The sequence below is a fragment of the Drosophila bipectinata genome, chromosome 2L (genome assembly GCF_030179905.1).
Source record: "Drosophila bipectinata strain 14024-0381.07 chromosome 2L, DbipHiC1v2, whole genome shotgun sequence".
Lineage (NCBI taxonomy): Eukaryota > Metazoa > Arthropoda > Insecta > Diptera > Drosophilidae > Drosophila > Drosophila bipectinata.
Genome location: NC_091736.1, coordinates 5,116,032 through 5,137,916, shown reverse-complemented (window position 1 = coordinate 5,137,916; position 21,885 = coordinate 5,116,032). Strand labels below are relative to the sequence as shown.

At 40.9% G+C, this 21,885-nt stretch overlaps 1 protein-coding gene across 1 annotated transcript in view; it reads right to left on the bottom strand.

The window, feature by feature from the left end:
• Nucleotides 1-21,885, bottom strand: part of fipi (factor of interpulse interval) — a 65,234-nt gene that overhangs the window by 2,273 nt on the left and 41,076 nt on the right. Inside the window, exons 2-5 of the mRNA XM_043211459.2 lie at nucleotides 1,367-1,561; nucleotides 642-752; nucleotides 421-558; nucleotides 122-274 (exon numbers count right to left, since the gene is read on the bottom strand). Coding sequence (XP_043067394.1) covers nucleotides 122-274; nucleotides 421-558; nucleotides 642-752; nucleotides 1,367-1,561 — 597 coding nt within the window. The remainder of the gene's footprint in view (nucleotides 1-121; nucleotides 275-420; nucleotides 559-641; nucleotides 753-1,366; nucleotides 1,562-21,885) is intronic.

Below are 21,885 nucleotides of genomic sequence, written 5' to 3'. Positions count from 1 at the left end.
TTAGATTAGATTTGAATCCCAACAATTGATTAAATAATTCAAGCCTTTTTTAAATTACTTCCAAAACAAATAGCATTGACACAGTGACAGTGTATGTTTTTAAATCGTAAATCACACTCACGTTCGATTTTCATCAAAACGGTTCGCTCCTGCATATCAGAAGCAATCGAGTTGACTTGGTATGCCCGGCACGCGTATTCGCCGGTGTCACTCTGTGTTACCTTGTTGATGAGCAAACCATCGGCCAGGATGCGGAACTTGGAGCCATCTGCCGCTGCACATGGAATGAAAAAAGAGAGCAATGGTTCGAGTTTCAGTAATGGCAGCCGGTTGGTAGTTTGGGTAAAATGCAAAGCTCATTATCGGCACTGGTCTTACCGTGCCAGTGCCCAGTGCCCCGGCATCACCACAATCACTCACCTTCCGCACTGATGGGCTGTCCGTTGAAATGCCAGGTGACATTCGGTTGGGGCTCGCCCTTCACCTCGCACAGGATGGTGGCCTTGTCGCCCTCCTTAACGGTCATCACGGTGGCATTTTCCGTGAACGTAATTTTCTCTGTGCGTTTCGAAGGAAGGCAAGAAGGAAAACAATGCAATATTAATGATTCACCTTCGACCCACGGCGATTCCAGCACTTACGATATACAATCAAATCGAAGGATTTACTATGCAGACCGCCCTCAGCAGCTTCGCAGGTCCAATTGCCCTTGTCGGCCAGAAGGATGTGGGCGAAAACGATTTTCAATTGTTCTAAACGCGACCAGGTTGGGGTAGCAGCCGGTGGAGCAGGTGGAACATAAACAAGCGGACACGACAATGAGAAAAAAAAGAAATTGAAAATGGGAAATTGAGTTGAGAATACATAGGAAAAGGTTAAACGGGGTACCCCAAACAAAGTACCAGTTTATAAAAAATGCAATGCCGAAGGCAGACTTTACAATACTCTATAATAAATAAATAGTTTGTTTAAATACAAAAATTAAACAATTTTGATCCTGTTCTTTAAGATTATATTTTTGGTAGCTTTATTATTGTACGAATTGTTGATAGTTTTCAAATTAAAACTATATACTCTGTATAATACTTGCTAAATACTATATATTTTTTAATATTTTTATTTTAATATTGACGTTAAAAAGTCACCCTTTCAATTCAAACCATTTTTTTCTGCAGGTATTCGAACACAAAGAATGTGAGTAGAGAATTGCAATTAATTGCGTTTGTTGTGCTTGTGGCGTTGTATACATCCGACTGGCAACCTATGGCCCCTGACCTCGTGCCTTGTGCCCCATGCCCCCTTTGTTCTAACTCCTTTTACGTTGGTTTGTTTTATCTAGCTCATCCCATCCTTTTGCTATCCTTACCTGGCGATGTTTGTTCAATGTGAATGCGTCCTTTGTGCTCGCGTATAATTTCGCCTTTCGGCGATTTCCAATGCAGTCTCGCATCCGGGTTGGGGCTCCGGCACAGGACGATGAGCGATTCATTTGTGTAGCGCACCACGCTGTGCTCCGCCGGGCTCAGGGACAGGCTCTCGTGATGATTGCCCAAGACGGCAGCTGGAATGAAAGAGCAGATGTGCGTTCAGTGGGTTAAAGGTCTCGTTGGGTAATAGCTCGTTAATTGCAGTCACCAAGTGGCTCTGTTTAAAATGCAAACTGAGAAGTTAAGGCCAAGTTTCTATAGCAACTGCACCTTATTTGCATAACAATGCAACTGCTGGGAGGATAATATTTAAATAGAAGCTGAAATGGCAGTTTCCATTATTGTTTTTGTTTGTACATGCCTTTTTAAATAAAAGGCTTTTACCATTTTAGTACTATTCTTAAATTTATTTCCACTTTAAAAATTAGTATTCCTATTTCTTATATCCCTCTGTCAATTAGTCTTTTTATTCATTTCGTATCGATTCATATGCAAAAGTATACGAATTTTTAACCTTACAACGAAGTGCACTTAATGGATGGATATCCTGGCCATAGCTCAGAGTTTCACTTTTCGTTGGCGCTCCTCTGCAAAATGTTCATTGAAATTTATCACAAGAAATTGCAATTTCATTTTGCCAATTCATGTCAATCTTCAGGAAGAAAAAGAAGTTTCAGGCAGGCAGGAAAACCGTTGGCAGGACGAAGGACGTAACGGCAATGTGCATACAGCCCCCAAAACTTCAACGGGAACCGGATACCTCCGCAGCCCTTGGGTATGCTGCCCGGCAATATATATACATACATATATATAGATGCAGAAATTTCTTGCATACTTTTTAATAAAGTTTGTTGCATGCCCCAAAACTGGCAAAAGAAGAAGTAAAAACAAAAACTACGAAACACTAGCCATGGAAAGTGTGGGGCACATGATTGCATCGTTCATTTCGTTGGCAAAACTTTTGCATTGCCTTTTTATGTCTTCGTAAATTTTATTGGCAACGGACATATTGGACATTTTGAAATTATAAATATATCGTAGAGCACAAAAAAGTCCTGCAAATTATGTTATACATGGTATAGCTTCCATAAAACACATACCAGTAAGCCACATCTTTTTTATGTAGTTTGTGACGGATATGAGATGTTGTGTATGGCTTTAAGTTTTTATTACAAATCACTGCTGACAACTGCGGAAGTGGCCAAACAATTGAGACTCTACATTACTTTTTATAAAGCTCTCGGTTTCTTTTTTTCCACCATATGGGTTCAGTTATGGGAAACACAAATATTTGCATTGTTTGCCTTCACCTGCTGCCAGCATTGCAGTCGCTGTTGCGTTTATATGTTAAAATGCGAAAGTTGACTGCTTGTCTGAATATGAGAATACCTGAAGATGAGGGGCAAGCACAGTAAAATAAAACCCAACAATACAAAACTTTTAAATTTAAAAAATGTTAAAAAAGAATATGCAAATTATGGCTAAAAAATTAATTTAAAAGGAATACAAATTTCAAACAAATTTTAAAGAAAGATATATTTTGAAACCTCATATTAACCATTCTCTTGGTGTATTGTTCTTGAATCCTTTTTTTTCTCTCTCTGTCGCGTTGGTGATATTTGAGACAGGGACACGGCACAAGAGTCGTCATAAAATTTCATGCACAAGCCAAAGTCACAGGACATGCGATCGTAATGACAGTGTCACACAGAAAAAATAACAAAAAGGATGCTGGGTGACGGGCGAAAAAGGAGAATAAATGTAAAGCTGTGCCAAGTGCAAGGAAAACAAACAGTTAGCGCTGGATCGGAAATGGTATTCCCGGAGCCAGCCACAAGGACGAAATGAAATTATCTGACTGGCTGTTGGCATTGTTCAGCGGCCTTTATAAATGCATTATGCCATGCACTCGTGTGCACTGCAAGTGTAAAGAAAAATGGCATCCGAGAATGCAGTTGGCAAATGGGAAAAGGTTGGCAAAAATGGGTGGCAGAGTGGCGGAGTGTAAGTGTAGCGAGGTGGCACGATGACTGAGCTGTTGAGCGGTAACACGTGCGAGCTGCCAAAAAATGCAACCAAGCATGCAGCTCGTGGGCGACGTCCTGTGAACTGACGTGCCACGCCAACTGGTCCTGTCAGGATAAAAAAAAAAATATCCCATATAAATGCGTGGGATATAAAGTGTTAACCTGTTAATGGAATCCATTACACATCTGCATTTTAACAGATTTCTCCGTGGAGCTTGTTTATGGTTTATTAATCTCAAACTGGACATCCCATGATCAAACTCAACTCAAAATTTGAGACATCCATTAAATCATTAGAAAATTCTTCTTTTGATGTACCCACTTTTCGTTTAAAAACCATAAAGTAAAAAGTTTCCCGAAAACTTTTTCACAATTGGACATTTATGGCTTGTGGCTGGACTACCGCTCCCATTTATTCATTTGTTTTTTTAAATTATTCAATAGGAATTTTAATGAATTCCCTGCGCCATCTTTAAGGCGGGTCTGCAATTCAATTTCCATTAGCTCAACGGAAAACTTTTTAATTATTTTCCAATGCTTAATGGTGGAAGCTGTGGGGGTTCGCAGAAATGGGAAACAGCTTTTTATTTGCTTTGAAATGCTGCAAGTTTCCATTTTTGTGCGACATTTTTGTTTTGCATTTCTCTGGCAAAAAAGTTTGTTATTATTTTTGGATTTTTTTTCTGTAGTCATGTAGTCAGTGCGCACGCATGGTCTCAACTTCAATAAAAAAGTTTTAATTTTGCATTTGTAACAGAGGGTAACAGAGGGTAGTGTGGAAAAAATACATCCAGCGCCAAACTGCAATAACATAAAAAATCCAAGCTTCCATCCAGAGTGAGTGTAAACGCGAGCGAGTGTTTTAATGTCAGCATAAACGCATATATATGAGCCGCACTTAACCTGAATTATAGGCGGCTTGGCCGGAACACGCATCAAAAGCCGGCCCAAAGGAAAATGCGAGCAAATAAAAACGCTCGACTCTCGAGCACGCAAATAATTGCAGCATTTGTGCGAGCTTAACCCATTTCTGTCCGGGTACTTTGCCCCACCAGATACCCATCGAGTCCATAAAGTTTTTCGAAATGCAACAAACTTTTATTTTTTCAAGAGCCAAACCCAGACGATTTTTATTTGCAATTTTAATTTCCACTAAAAATTAATGCTTTAATAAGAACTCTGCCTTTGAGAAAGCTCCTCTAGAATTTCATTCCCGATGGCGGACAAGGCAGCTCTAGAGCACGTAATGCCAAAACATACATAAATCATCAGCGCGTCTCCGCACAGGAATATATTTCCGCTATATAATGGACGCATCCGAATTTCCAGGTACAGAGCCAGCCAGTCGTCTACTTCGTCTTGGCCTGGCCTGGCCGGCAGAAAAACAGGAAGCCAGCTTGGTTCTTTGTGGTTCTGCGAAGTGCAAAAGCGGAAGTGCTGGTACAAGAACCTGCTCTACTTTCGGTTGCTCTTGCAACTCCCACACCTTGAATAGTTAGTTTGTATGGCTTTTTAATAGTTTTCCATCTGACATTACGGCCAGTGGCAAATTTAGTAGTGTTTCAGTTTGGTAATTAATTTTTTTCCTGCTACTAGTAGTAGTAGCCTACTACTACTGCCACCCCAAACCAGTTCATAAATTTTCCATTATGTGAGTGTGCACCGGAAAATACATTTATGCGTTTTTAAATGCCTGGCAGGTTTATAACTCTGCCAGCTCTCCATCGGCAACTCGTTCTGCCCTCGGCTGGCCTTTAAGGAAGCTGCCGCATATAAATTTTGAGGCTGTCGGGGCGATAAGAACCTGCAGCCGAAAGGAACCAGCAACTACTGTCCAGTTCTTGGACCCGTGGACACTCCTGCTCCTGATTCCGCCTTTTCAACTCATTCATCAAGAGTGTGCGCCTTTGACTTTTGAAACAAAAGTTTGACACAACTTTGCTTTCCACTTGGCAGAAGAAACACTCGGCAGGAGCCGGATGACAGCGGAGGGTAACCGGTTTAAACTGACGTCGTTGTTGTTAAACTCTATAAAAGTTAGAGCTACTTAAATATTTGAAACACTCGCAACATTAATCTGCGAACAGTGGATGAGTGTCAGTTGGAGATGGTCTCTATGTCATGAATAACACAAACCTAAATCAGAGAAACAAAAGCTTTTTGTTTTTCCAGGCAGACTGTTTGGTTAAATGAAATCTTTGAATTTTCTGAAGCAAAAACCACAAAATATCATAAAGTTTCATAATTTATGTCATTATTCATGGCCCATATCTAAACATTTATCATGAAAATATTTTCTTTTCTTTTGTCATTTCACTCCACTGTCTGGGCCACCTTTAAAGGAGCGTTTGCCATTTTCACATTTTCGTCCTCGTCAAACTTGAATACATTATATTTTGTCGTCCTTCCTTCAGGAGGACTTAGATCATTTGTTAAGCAAATTTCGCGTAAAGTTGCAACACGACAGACGTCGCATTAATCATGGCCCATCAAATTGCATTAATCGCGGCATCAAGTGTCCGGGCTAATTATCTACGGTGGAAAGAGCACAGGTTGACATCATTGGTGTCACAAAAAACACAAAAAAATATATCCTTATTGGATTGCTTCGCTTAAGAGCGTCTCATGAAGTTGTAATTGAAACTGTTGTGCGCACATTGCGTATACGCAGCGTGTTACGTGCCACAGGAGTCTTGATGCCCCGAGCTGTAAAAATAAAAATCAAATTCCTCTGCCGCTGGGATAAAGTTGCTGCCATGCAATTTTTAGTTAAAACTTTGTCTCATGTCGCTGCTAAAAATTAAAATCCAACTGAGGAGCAGCAACAGTAGCAGCAACAAAGGCAACAACTGTAACCGTAGAGTTTGCGACTGAAGTTGTTGCTTTTTTCAGTCTTTTGCTAACAACTTTTCTGCTTGCACTTTGTCGTAAAAATAAAGTTTTACACACGCGTACGCGAGTTGCTTTTTCTATTGTATTACTTACTTGATGCCATTGTGTATGGAGTAGGAAGGAGTGGCATCGTCTATGTGTGTGCTACGTACATGCCACATTACAGCAGTGGCGTACAACCATGAGGCAGCTATGGCGGCACCGCCTTTACTGTCTTCATTTTTAGTGCCCCATAAGAAAAACTTGTCAGTTTCGGGATCCACTCGAATTGTTTTTGTTATGCCAACAAATTGCGGGACATTTGTGCGGACAATAAGGGATTTAACCCGGAGGTATGCCGACATAATAAGCACAAGGAAACGGAATGCCAATGCATTGTTATTTTCATGGTTGTCCTGATTCGATTGTTGAACTGTTGGCCAACAAAAAATTGCAAAAGGTGCCATGATGTCAGCATTTAACTATGTATTTTATTGATGCTGCACATAATAGTTTTACTATATGTGTCTAACCACAAAAAGTTGCCCATAATCAGGTAATTAAATCCGTTGCGAAACTCTCTTTCATTTTCCATAACAAACGAATTTTATTTATTTTTTGTTTACATACCACAATTGGTTTATTTTTATCCACCCACTTGATTTTTGGTCATTGAACGCTATTTAATGTTGCTTTAAAACAGAAATTCCCAAGTTTTCATTAATATTTCCAATCTTCTTTTGGGCATCCACTAATTTTGATGATTTCCTGGCGATTGCCGAACACTAATCTCACTAATTTAATTTGAATTTCAGCCAAACACTTGGACACACCCATTTCCGTTTACTGACCACCTCCGGTAGCTTCCGTTGTATCCGTTCCACTAGAAACTTGCGACGTGCAAGAAGGAACGAGTTGCAGGCCAGTTACCTGACTTACGGACGATTAACTCGCTTAGGAAACTGAGCCGCGCCACTTGGCTGCATATTTCATTAGCATGCAAGGAGCACTTTTAATCCGGCCAAGAGTAGTAACAGCAACAACAAACTCGGCAACAAATACAATGATGTTGCTATAAATCCAGGTGCGTGCATGAGAAACGCAAATTGTTCTTCAAGTTTCTCCGGAATAGTTGCGGGTGCCGAGATAGCCGAGGCAGTGGAAGTCTCCAGCTGACTGGTCTGGGTGCAATTTATAACCGCGGAATCGCAGTAACTCCGGTTGCCGGCTACAATTAATGCTCTTTTAATTAAACTTAAGTGCGCATTCGCAATTGCAAAATTTCACCTAAGTATTTTAACTGGAAAGTAATGGTTTTAGCGGGAAAATGGGGGGTTTCGTTTAAGTGAGGGCTGTATTTAAATAGTTTAGAAAACTTGAGCTCATTTCGGCGGGCTTGTGGGCTTAAATCGTCTGATAGAGGCTTGAAGGGGCTTTTATTTTAATGAAATTTCTGGAAAGATTAAAATAAAATGGAGTTTCCCATGGCTTCGTTCATTGTTATCAAAGTGAGTAAGCCGAATTAAATTGCAGTAAGATATAAATTTCAAAGAAATAAAAAAAAATAGTTGTATAGAAGATATAAGTTAATAAACAGCCTTGATATTGATTCACTGTACTACTATAGCTCCATTAATTTATGCTGCAAACTATTAGAATCTCACACCAAAAAACAGGATGTTGCCACTGCCTAAGCTCTTAATGGCGTGTGCCGTGTGTGTTATGAGCATCCAAAGCCAACATAAAGAGTGTAACAAATTGAATTTTTCATCGCAGCTCTAAAATACGTTTCCACACACTCGCACGCACAACCTCCGGGTAACCACACACTTAACAACTTTTTGTGCAGCGGTGGAAGAGTGGAAAATGAAAACAGGAAGCCAGAAGCCGAGACCCGGAACCAAATTGAAAAATGCGACAATATTTTCCAACGGCAATGAGCTCGGGTTAGTCTCTAAAGCTCGGCTCTCGGGCTAATAGTGGGGGATAAGTGAAAATATTGCGGCGTCAGGTGGGAAAAGATTTCACCTGCTGTGAGACTCTTTAATTTACGATCCACCGAGTAAAGGAAAGTTTCCATGATATGCACACGGATCCGTTAATATAAGAACCTTTTCTGGCCACACAATGGAAAATAAGAGAAAGCCTTTTGATGGCTTTGGGCTTTATTTGCGTAGTCTGGCCGATGGGATGGCTTGGCAGAAACCACTTAAACTGCAGCTAATTACGCCGCCATAATGAGTGCATTTATTACCAGGTGAGTGGCCCCGAGTCCGGAGCGAGGGGTGGTCATTAAAAGTGATTTACTGGAAGCACATCCCTTCAATTATGCAGAAAGGTAAAACGAGAATTTCATTTTCATATTTTAATAAATATTTATCTGATGTGATTAAATTTCTGCTTATTTTCCAGATTGACAAGGGCAATTGTTGACGTTTAAACTTTTATATTTGTAGCAGAGGATTCAGCTATTAAATTCGCCATTTCTACCTGGAATGCTATTATAAATTCAATGAATGCCCAGGACTTATTTATCAAGTATCCGACAACGATTGCTTTCGAACTTTTACTTGCCTTTCGCCTGGCTTCTATCGCCTTTCGTGTAATGCAAAGTAAATGCAATGCACTCACTTTCCCCTGATTTACAGTCGTCGATGGCATGACTTTGCAAATAAACTGCCACCAATTCGTCTTGATCATGGCCTCTGATTTGAAAATGCAAATGCATCCAGCACTCTCTCAATCATTCTGAGGGGGAAATGATTTCAGTTGCATTAAATGCGAGTCGCTTGTCGCTCATTTCAAATCGAGCAAACAAATGCACACAAATTCTCATCTCATCACCGAGCGGCACGACCTTTTCCGTGTTCTTCCCATCACAGTCTTCGCCTGCATTCTTTCCATTTTTATTGTGGATTTTTTTGTGTTTTGGGAATCCACAGGACTGTGATCCGGTTCTTTGGCCATACGTCTTGTTGTGTTCAGTGCAGTGGGCGAGGGCTTAAGTAATTCATTACTTTAGTCATGCATTGTCATGCATGTTTGCCACGCTTTCCTATCCTTTCCCCTTCCTTACATTGCCAGGCCCTGACTTTTATGCACGTCTGGCGTTGAATTTTTATAGAATATATCCTGGCAGCGCTTGGGTGGGCTGCATGTCAAGCTCAGGGCTGCTGCTGTTGCAATTTGTATGCAAAATTGTTTTACAAATTGAGCAAGAAAGATGGCGTAAGCAGAAGGTACACACATAACTGACAAAGGAAAATGTTGCACGTTGAAGGGGGGCGACAGAAAAAAAAGGAAAAGTAAGCATGCAAACAAGCAGCACCTCAACCATAGACAGTTGCATTTCACTTTTGCGTGCCTGACTTTTCTTCGGGATCCCATACATATAGTATTTGAATTGCAACGCTTGCCACGGACGGCGACACACTTTCAGGTGAAAGCTGTTTCCGTGCCATTAAATAAGCAAAAGTTACCGAGTCCGCCGACTGTAATGATAATATTTGCATAATTAAGTGAGTTTATTTTTAATTTATGGAAAACAAAGGGCAACTGATTGCGGCACGCCCACAGTCATAAATACACGCATTTGTATACGCACTCGTTACGGAATAAGTTTCGAGTGGAAGAAGATTAATTACAGTTTAACTCAGGCTCCGGGACATTTTTTTTTTATTTTTTCTTCTACGCAGTCGGTTATGTAATCTGCCACAGCCCACGAGAGTGTCCTTCGTCCTGACCCTGGGCTATTTTTACAAGCTTTTCCTTTCTGGGGCTTGAACAAGTTTGTAAGCCTCCTGCTGATCCACTCAAAACTGTAGCAGGTGTTGGCATTTAAAAGAAATCCGTACAACGGCAGCTGGAAAAAGTTTGACGAAGGTAAGCCCTGGAAAGTATGCTGCAGTATTTTATTGTTATTCTTTAACAGCCTGCAGCGTTGCTCTGGCATCACTCATACGCCATGTGGTCTTTTTTTGGAATCTGAGCTCGAAGTAAAGCTTATAATTAAATAAAGCTTTAGTTTTTTTTGAAGCAAAAGTTTATTTATTCAAAAGGTTTATGTATATGGCTTGCTTAGAATAACAACTCTCATCGAAATATTTGCAAGGATATGAAAGCCAAAGCTCTGTCTGGCTTCCATACCTACTAATTTTGTTTAAATTACCCATCTTAATTACGAAAAGCTTGGGATTTTGGTTAGATATTGTGGTTAGTTTGGAGCAACATATATATAATAACTACAAAATTAATAGAAACCAGAGCACATATTTACAAGCTATTCTTGACTCCCCATTTAAGTATTCAAATATAGACTTAATATTTTTGGGTGGCAGGAGTTGGAAACTTTTATCGGCAATGTTGCAGCAATTTGTCTGAGCCGAGATCGGGGCCACTTTTCGAATTCCAATTGTTCGGCGCTGCAGTGGAGTGGAGTCCCGCATGTTCTTCATTTGTTTGTTGGACAAAGTCCACTCGACGACAACTGAGGCCCGAAGTGGAAACCAGTGGCTTGGAGTGGGAATCTCTGGTCTATTGAACGAACTTTTGCCGAAAGTGGAATTGCATTTGCTTTGCTTGAAAAACTATTATAACTTTGTCCAACGCCGCAGCCCCAGTGCTGCCCCCCATACCAGAGTTTCAGTTCATCCAACTATGAAAGTACTTTATGTGAGCTAACAAAAATATTTCTTTTATTGAGTTTCGCCAGAGCCTCAGTCCCGGAGCCGAAGCTGGAGTCCTTCTCGATTTTAGGCTGAGTGGCAAAAGCGGAAGCTGTGCCAGCACCAGCGGCAGCCACTTGAATGCCGCCCCAAAACTTTTGTTCTCACACAGAGCAAAGCGATGTTGCAGAAGGCCAAGTCCCCAGCTTGCCACCAAGTGCCTTTGTTAGCCAAGTCGAAGACAAGTTGATGCCAGCCGAAAGTCCAGTTGGTTATATGATATATGCAATTTTTGGTTCTTGCAACAAGAAACTCGTTGTGTGCTTAAATGTTGTTTAAGCCAAGTTTCATAATTTTCTCTCTGGCGCAAGAATTTATGGACTTATCTAATCAAGCATCCTTATCGACCGCCATTCAAACTGCAATTATTTCAATTGTCTTTATGGTCAGTGCTGCACCGTGTACATGTTGAAAACTATAAAATTTGATTTATTAAGTACACAAATTAACCGCAAGTGTCTGGTCGTAAATTGCGAAATACATTTTTAAATGCAAATTTGCCAGCTGATGCGACATAAATTGTGCAACATTTGCATTTAAAATGACATTTTGAAAATAATAACTTTAAGTTCCCTGGCACATTAGCCAGGCAAATAAACGTGTTTAAGCCTCCCCCATTTTTGGCCGCACAAAAAGCCATCATAGTTTTTAGTACTTTCGGTGTACTTACATACACACATCAACAAATAAACAAGCCGCAGACTGTGGCATATGGTTGGTGTATGTATGTCTATGTGGATGTGTTACACTTTTTGTTGGCCTGGTGATGTAATATTCGGTGGCACTGTTGTTGCTTTTGCACATCCTTTTTTTTGTTTTGTTGGTTATTGTTTGTTGCGCTAGTTTTGTGGTCGCGCTTTGTTTTGCAACAGACAATGGCATGGAATGCAAAAATCCTGGCAAAAAAAATTCCTGCTTACGCAAGACACCCTCTATGGTAGCCTCCTATAGTATTCCTGTTCAGATCTTCTCAGACCAACCCACCAATTGTTGCAGCGCCTGTATAGTTGCATTCTCGTGCATGCAACGTCAGCACGAGGCAAGTTTTAATTACGTAAAATATTTTTGCATAGCCCTGCCTCGTTCCCTCTAATCAACTTAAAAGCCAGCATCCGACTAGCATCCTCCACACAAAATTGTAATTCGGCAACGTGCAACGTCCGAAACGGGGCAGGTCGTCTTGCAACTCCGCGGCACTTCAAAGAACCCGAAAAGCTGGGCCAGGCCAGGAGCTTAACAAAGTCAGACACCACTTTCTTTTCGGAGCTGGTTTTGGTAATTGCAACATGTAAAATTTTTCAGTGGAATTTATAAAATGAGAATACAAATTATGAGAGGACTTTGTGGACTAAGACTTTCATTATTAAATAAGCTTACTATGTTGTAAAGGAATAAAATACATTTTTGTCCATACCTTAAGATAAGAGACTTATAAAAACGTGTATTAAAACTAGTTTAAATCAGTCAAGAATCCTCTCAAAAAGTGTATTTAAAAGCTTGTGTCTTGTGTGGCCCAAACATGCTTCCGTTTTTGGGTTTGTTGTTATGTAATTACTTGCCGAGTGGCGTACGCAAAATGTTTGTAGCCGGCAGTTGCCTAAGCGACGGCAGCAACAGGAGCACCAAAAATCACCAAAGGCAGCAGCAACAGCAGGAGCAGCAGCAGGAACAACTGCAGACACGGGGCCCTAAGTGCTTTTTGACATGCAGCCAACATACTTGCATGTGCATTTATGAATGGATGTGTTCGGTAGGTGCGAACATTTATTAACATGCATGTGGCAGAGTCGGCTGTAAAAGCAATTTAGTTTACTGCAAATGTTGGGCGGGCGGTGCATTGTTCTGCTGCCTTCAGCATTTTAGCTGATTCATGGCTAAACGTTCTGCGGCAAACAGTGCGTATGATTGATATCGCAGGCTACCTACCCTGTCTATGTCTGTTCCGGTGTGTTGGTGCGAAAATTGAATTCACAACTTGGTAGGTGAGCTGAAAGCGGCTTAACCTATGATACCACACGCCCACGCATACACCGGAGGCAACACAGCAAACAAAGTGGATACATCCAATAGATACTACTGGGCAGTCTCCAGCCGGCATAAATCACAAGTCACCTGACCGCTCGGGTTCGTGCTGATATTTTGGCTAACAATTGTTAATCAACTACAGACATGACGGGCGCAAAGTCACCCAGCCGAACTGTGGCCAACCCAGGAGTCAAGAAGGTCCTGGGAAATGTTTGCTAATGCGAAACGGCCAACTGACGTTTGCGTGAATGAAATTTATTATGTCAGTGGGCCGGCAGTGAGCCAACCATCGATCAATACAACCTTTTGTCCGATCAGCGCAACAAACTGGAACACTTTCAATCGATTTCAATTGCCATAAATTGCCATAAGTCAACGCAATAATGTGCAATTGCATTTCATTTGATTTGATTCGATGCGAAACGAGTCTTGGCGTTTATTGGATTATGCAAATGTTTCCTGTAAATGGCTAATTAAAATCGCTGACACAAGACAAATTTCCATCCAGAACTTTCAGCGCCAGGTGGGAATCATCGAAGCCATAATTACAGTTCACTTGATTTTTTATGAAGGAAACTTTAGGTTTCCCCCTTAAAGGGAATTTCAAATGGAAAGTTTCCTGCTCAGCATTCGGCGCCTAGGATTGCCAAATTCAATTTTCACACATTGGGGAATTTTGTGGAGTAAACTTCAAAGCATTGGCATCTCACATATTTGCTTGGTTGTTTCCCAGTGGGAATAACTTGGCTTTCTTGGAGTAGTTTTAATTAACAGATGCTTTGCTTTTGAATTGCTATGCAAATGCACAAGACTTTCAAATGGGTCCAATTACAGTGTCAACATTTGAAACTCGATTTTCTCCCAGGAAGATGTACGAAGAGAGCTCAAGGAATTAATTATTATATACATAACCAAGCACTCAACGAAAAATTTAATTTTTAGGACTCTAGAAAACGCATTCTAATTCAATTAAGGCATGGAAGTGTAGCTGCGGTATTCGAACAATAAACTTAATGAGTCCGTCAAGCTTTCGCCATTACCAGAACCCCATCTGATGGCAACTTTCGATGCACTTGTTCAACCAGCGAGAACAGTGTTTTCGCGTTTTCATTTTCAATTAGCGATCTGTTTTGATGGCCGCATTATGCTGGCAGATAGTTTTGCATATCTGCCAAATACAATTTCTGTTGCAATTACAATTGCAATTGGGGCCGCATTCATAATCAATTGTTGGTTGTTTTCACAGCTTTCACAGCTATGACCAGATGATTTTTTGGCATTGGTGCTGTTCGGTTTCGTCCCGTCTAATTGCAAAACCGCTTTCTCCATACGCGAAATAATCAGCGTGTGCTGACATTTTAAATAAATCATCCCAAATACATATACGGCTCTTTTGAGGTCTCTGTGCTGTTTGTAATTGTAAACAATGTATGCGGTGCACCGCATTCGCTAATTGAAGTGTCAGGCTGGCAAACGCGGCGTATGCGTAATGTTTGCTGTTGTGTGAATAATGTCGGTTAGCAATAAAGGCCATTGACATTAGATTGTAAAGTGTGTGACATGTTGAAAAAATTTAATTTCATCCAAAATATTTTCAAGAATTTCAAAAATTTGCATTCTTGTCTAAAAAGTGTCTACCCTCGTCGCTTTCAAAGGATTTAATTCACTAACAGTTTTGGCTAAAAGTTCCTCCTTGTGTCGGCCTAAATTGAGCATTTTCATGCATACACGAAACTAGAACTGAAAGCCAGCAATTGTCACGACAACTGGCTGCTTCTAATTGCAGTTTGCTGGCAGTTATCATCCAGGCATTCGCATAACATCAACTTGACACATTTCGGCAATTTCGAGTTAACTTTCCACAGCCTTTTTGTGATGCCAAAACGGAGTCTTGGAAGGATATTGCTTGAACAATACATGGTGAAAGGCACAACGACAAGCAACTATCAAGCCCTCTATTTTCTAATATTCGAACAATCGAATGATAAACGCCTCAAAAAATGAATGAAAGTAAAAAACAATATTTACTTTTATTGTTTATAGTTATGGTAATTGATTGCTGTTCATGGTTTATGTATGAAGTACATTTTTCTATAGCTTGTGGCTGATTACTAATTGGTCTTTTGCCATGTCCTTATTTATGTGTGCCGTCCTGCTAGCAGTTTGTTCAGTTTATTTGAGGTTTGCTGGGCAAATACTGCCATGCCAGCTCCTTGCAGGACAAAAGAAAAACACCAGTTGGTTGTGGGTTGAAAATTATTTTTGAAAACTTTTCATAGTTTCATATTTTTGAAAAACTGCTGGGCAAATACTGCCATGCCAGCTCCTTGCAGGACAAAAGAAAAACACCAGTTGGTTGTGGGTTGAAAATTATTTTTGAAACTTTTCTGACCAAGTGTCGAGAGCTGAGAGCTGCCAAGAGCAGAGCCGAAACCGACATCGATACCATAACCAAAACCCAAAGGACCAGAACCAAGGACCAGTACCATAGGAAGGACCCAATGCGTAACACTTTGACCAAACAAACTTGTTTACACATTTTTGGTTGCTCAATTTCTAATGTCAACACACAGGCACCAGCTAACGACAGCTCACCGCTCACATCCCAGCCATCCAGGCCAGTGCTCCTGGCAAGCTGTTTGTTCTGGCTGTCCTTGGGTTATCCTGTTTATGGTGTGACCACCACAGTTTCTTCTCATTTTGCCGCAGGCCTGCAATTTAAGTAACAAAATTCACGCCCCAACAGAGAAACGTAAAGTTTCCTTGACCGTGCCCCAGATATGCGGACTGTGATGCTGTTGCAGGATAACTCTTCCTGCAGCCTGGCATCCGTATGCAAATGAGCTGCCGGCACGACTTGTCGCGACTTTATGGCCCGATGCAGATGCACTTTTTTACGAGTGCGGCTGCAGTCCTAAATTACAGTCGCGCATTAAGGCTAATCCATTGCAATGATGACGTTTAGTGGCCTCGGCGACAGTTGTGCGAACTTTTATGTGCCATAAAAATGCCAAGGAACAGTGGACACAGTACACAAATTTCTAAAAGTAACAAAGTAATATAGAAACAATCTAGTCCAGGTTTCAAGCAAAAATATACCTCTTAAAATATTGTTTAAAATGTCTTTAAATTTTCTTTTTTTCAACTTTTGTCCCCAACAATGTAGCCCACTGTTACTTCAACTTCATCCGGGCTTTGATGCCTGGCAGTCTTGTGCTAATTTCGATTTAATTTTATTTCAGCTTCAAATTTTTATGTTCCTCGACTTGGCTTGGGGTCTTGCAGGCGTTTGGCCAGGACTTGCCAGGCCAGGATCTCCTCCCAGTCTGCATATGCCATGCATTTAAATGAAAATTTTCCTGTGTGCGTGAGTTTTTGCTATTTCATTCAATTACTGACTCTGGTATGACCTGGTATGTCTATCTATGGGTCGTTGCCCGGGACCAGGGAATGTGTGAGGCTTTTATGGCTGACTGGAGCCTGTCACATTTGCTTATGCCTTGGCTTAGGTCAAATTATGTTTGACTATAAACGGCATGCGAAATTTTCGGACAAAGCCCAGGGCACATCAATTTTAATCAAAGCCAAAGAAACGTGCTCAGCATGGCAAAGCCCAGACCAAGAGGAGGCTGCTCATCGAGGCCTCATCATCATATCATTCTCATGGCATCATGGCGCAAAAGTTGTCAGCTTCTCTTGAAATTTTCCTTTTTTTTTTTGGACAACACTTTTTAGAAGTCAAAGCGTCGCAGTAAATCAAAGCTAAGCCCTTGGCGTTGATGACCATTCAACGTCACGAGAAAACGATTCCAAGGAGACCGGCTAGATGCATCTGTTGGCCAACTTTGAACTTGCACTGCCAAGCTTAACCCTTTAATGCCGTTATCAGCTTTCGCATTTCACTTGGCTGGCCCGACTTGAACTTTGTTGGGTTATTTTCCCTTGTCTGTTCTAGCCTTTGGCATGGCCTCGCCTCGGCAATTGCACAATCTCTCCTATTTTTTTTTGTTTCTACTTTATTTTGGCTTAGCCTCGGGGGGTTGAGTTAAACCTGGTCACTTGACCCTCTCAAATCCTTTTCCCCGAAGCAGGCAAAAGGAGAAAGACCTTCGGGAAGAATCAAAGCCGATGTGAGTTTCAGACTTTCCAAAGAAAAGATTTATTTATTAGAATATTTTAAAAGAAAAAGGATTTAATAAGAAGAAGTAATAAGAAGTAATACTAGTACTTGTGTTTATTAAAAACTTAAGGTACTTTATTTCATTTAATTTATTTTTAAGTATATTAAAAGGAATCCTCCTAGTTACAACTTTGTCTGGCATAATGCTTTCCTGAAAGAAAATGACATTGCTGACTTTTGAAAATCTGCCATCACACATCATTCCTGCTCTGAGCTTTCGGGGGCAACCTAAAATGAACAACCAGCCAGCAACCAGTAACCAACAACCGAGACTAAGCCCTCTGTGCTTTGTAGAGTTCCTGCTCGGTCTATTACCTTACTACGACTTCCTGGCCCTGGGAACTCTGGCTGGAAACAATGTGTCCCGCCTAATCCTTTTTATGCCCGACTATTATTACCAGCAGCAACATAGTTATGGTTCTGCTTGACGAACCGTCTCTGTCTCCTGGCCTGCCTTTTTGTAAGCTGCTTACAGCCCGAGTGGCTCCTGCCAGCTCACTCCCCCCAAAGAATTTGTCTCAATTTCAGCAATTGACATTCTGCTGGTGGTGGCAGCTTTAATATTTATTAGCTGTAACCCAACCGACTTCAAAGCCGAATGACCAACATTCAAATTCCCCATCGACAGAACCCATAATTTATTTATTCATCTCCTAGGGCTCTCCTCCTAATTCTGTTTGCCAGTCAGAGTAAATAAGAAAGGATATTCATCTCTATATTGCCAACCACGGAAACTAAGAGAGTGCCGACAGAAAAATTATCATCTGTCAAGTTTGTCAACTTTAAGGAATGTGATTGAAAGCATTTGAAGAATTTAAAACCGAAAATAACATTGGCGTAGCCATTTAAGAGTTACAAACTGTTTGTTTATATAACGGACGACCGCAAAAACCATCGAATTTGGCAAAATGTCAGAATGCGGTTTTTGCCACTAAGTTTTACGTATTTGTGCAGCCAAGGCAAAAGTTCAAAGGGTTGCGGTGAATGGATAAGTTTGCCGTACCCTATCCGAGCATGTAGGAAAAAAATAGAAAACATTGACAAGGACCCTGGGGGTGGGATGAAGGTTGGCTAAGGGGCAGTCTGTCCTCCTGGTTGTGGCTGAAAAGTTGCCCCAGCCACCATGTGTTGCAATGAGTTATAGTTTTCTTAGTACCCAACGAAAATCGATATCCCTGCTCGAGGAGTTGCACCAGGAGCTACCCAAACTGTACTCGTAATTTTCGAAAAGTCCAAACCAATTGCATTTCCGCTCGACTGACAAACAGCAGCATCCGTATAAGTGTTAGTCGAGCTGAGCGAGTGTGTGTGAGCTAATCGTTGCATATCAGTTACGCGATGCACGTTTCGTTGGTGCCTTTTGCTGCCGCCGCCTCTTGGTTCTTCGCAGCGCAGGTTGCATCTGCTTATTGCCACATAAATCAACCAATATGCCAGACAGAGCTGCATGCCAAAAAATTCTCGGTCGCAGTGCCCCCTCAGTGTGCTAGTGCGGATGTGTGAGCGAGTGTCACGCCTCTGGTGCGGAACATCCGCATCCACTTCGGTATCCGCAGGCATATCCGTACGGCTGGCTGAATGGCTGGCAGGCACGTGTTTCATCTTAAACGTAATATGAGTGGCATCCTCGTTGTCCTTGGCAGCTCTCCTAGTCCTCCATGACATATGAAAATGGCTCCAACCATAAATCCAACAAAATTGCGTCTATGACTTCATAATTTCCACGTGAAAAACAGTTTAAAGTTCAATTTGCCAATGCCATCAACCATATGGAAGACAATGACAAAGTAATTTCATTTTTTGTTCTTCAACGATTTTAAATTGGATTTTGGGGTGACACACGTGTGCCTCGAATTTCTTGTAAATATTTATGGGCTTATAAATATTTTAAATGGAATTTGATATAAAAATAGCTTTGAGACTTAAGAGAGAAACGATTTTTAAACGATTTGCAAACAATATACCTTTAAGGGGTCTGGTAAACAATTTCATCCACGTTGTCACAGTTGCTTCTCTGACAGACAGTAGTTTCAAATAGATCAACTCGGTGTTGTCGACACGGAAGTTGCCTTTGTATTTCCGGTTGTCTCGGTGACAATGCCGCCATTGCAACTCGTCACCTATTTGTCGCCTGTCATACACACACATAAACATAGCTAGACAGGCACACACAAACACTTAGTTGCAGTTATACAAATACCGAAAATGAGATGCCAAAATAGTGGCGTTTATAGTTAACATGTTGAAGGTAAATGAGTTCTGCCTCTTCACTTGGTGTTTCAGTTCCAGTTTTGTTTTCAAATTCAAATTTTCGGTATTCAGCTCGCTTAACCCTTTACATGGTGGTGATGCAGATCTGCATCATACCGTTTAAATTCAATTATTTATCAAACTGCTTTACGAAACTGTCCAAAATCTTTTTGATGCAGTTCAGCAACTTTCGTTTTTTATATAAAAAGTGTTGATCACTCAGAATTCTGTCCAATACTCAACAGGTGATTACTTTTCCAACCAATTTGGTGAATGTGGTAATCTGAATTGGTTGTGCAGTTTCTGATCCAAAATATAAAAAACAAAAAAAATTGTATAATTGATTCAATTAATGTTTAAAAACAAGAAAATATTATATTTAGTTGTATATTATTGAGTTTTTGTGTTTGTTGCATTATAATACAATTAAATCATTAATTTCGCTAAGTTTAAAAAATCGCTTTTTTTTGCTTTTTGTAAAAAAAAATTAAGAAAAACCAACCTTAAAAAAAAAATAAAAAGAAGTGTATTTTTTATTTTTACTTATCTACCGAACAAGAAAAAATCAAGAAAATCGGAGTTATTGCCATGTAAAGGGTTAATTGTGTGCTTTGTGTGACATTGCCAGGACATTTGCATGAAGATCCAAGTGCCATTCGCTGGTGATTAAATTTTCAGTTTTCAGTTTTACGGCTCCATTTTTCGGTCCACCGGGAGGGAGAATGGGTCGGCTCACTAATTGAAATTGCTTTTTCAAAAGCACTTTCGGTTGGATACAAAGATGTCGTCGTTATATTTCGCCCGCACATGGCCCACGGCATCAAATTAACTCATTATAATTTTAGGTCGGGCGAAGGATCCCACCAGGCCGCCGAACCTTTCCGCCTTCGCCTCCTTCTCTGTGTGTTGTATAATAGTGTATTCTGTGCCCCGAAGTCCCTAGGCAAATTTAGTTTGGAGCTCGGCAAATTGAAAATTTGTTTGGGAAAACTCGATTGCAGCATAAATAGTTTAGCCGCGCAGCTGCAGCTGTGACCCGTTAAGCATACGCCCCGTTGTCCGGAGCCAGGACGGAGCTTATTAATTACCGCAACGATGTCGATATGACCACCCCAACCCTCGGGCTGCCAATGGAGCATCAATCAACATATCTATAGATATATCGAGGCATCCGGCACATCGATGGCGCTTCCTTTTTGTATCTGTGCTGTGTGCATTAGATTTTAATTGCACGTAATTAAACATGACTGGCTGCTGATGCCAACTGATGGGGCTCGGGACAACGTCAGCGGATTTATTACAAAGGAAATGTGATTGACGTCGAGCACTTTCCTCGAAGCAATGCGCCGCGAAATGAAAGGATTTTCCAACGCCACATCCTCAACCGCAACAGACATAAAACGGCCATTGACATTAAAACCATCAATAAGCGGGCTCTAGACGTCAGTTGTTGGCCAGATAGTGCAACAGCAAGCCACCTAACAAGCGAAGGCTGTAATAGTACACTCGGTTGGAGAGTAAGTTACGCCAATCAATTGCAATAAACTTCAAGAAAATAACTTTTGAATGAAATCAAGCCATTAGAGCACTTCAAATAAATAAGAAAATGCCGGAATGCAAGCCTATATTTGTCTAATTGCTCAGTCTTACATGATATATATACATGACTTTTTCCTATTCTATTTTCTTCCTAAAAAAAACTCTCTATTTAAGCTTTAAATTCCATATTTTCCTTCCAAGTTTAAAACTTCCACTGGCAGTAAAAAAAAGAAGGTGGCTCATAAAACTTTCCCAGCAGCAAGTCCCCCGCATAAAACCATAATGGCTGCTGCAATTTGACAGCTGTTGATGGATTCGAAAGCTGCAAAACAGAACTATAACTAGCATGTCACTGGGGCTACAACTTTAATGCCTGAAAAGGAGCCAACCCGGCTTGGGAAATCAATATGGTTGGGCGGATCGGGCGAATAACGATACGGCAGCCCACTGGATTTATTCGAGGCCAAGCCGGCGAAGGAAGAGCCAGTGACAAGCGTCAGAGTAGCAGGATGCTGAACGTGGCAGTGGTTGGCGGTGGCACAACACCAACAATAACAATTCGTGGCGCCACGAAACTGCGACGCCATTTGTCTGCCCAAATAGGAAGAAACTCTCACCCAAAAAAAAAAATGAAGAAAAATATTAGAAAAACGAGCTGCGGGCATGACCTAGAAAAATAAAGTTGGGTGGCAAGAAATGAGGTAGTGGCATCGCGTAAGGAAAAAGACAGTTAAGAACCAGAAAAGCCATGTGCGTGAGCCCCTATAATGAATTGATTTATTGGCATTCAATTCTTCGCAGACCATAATTAGTTTTTGTTTTCGCAAATTGATTGAGTACCC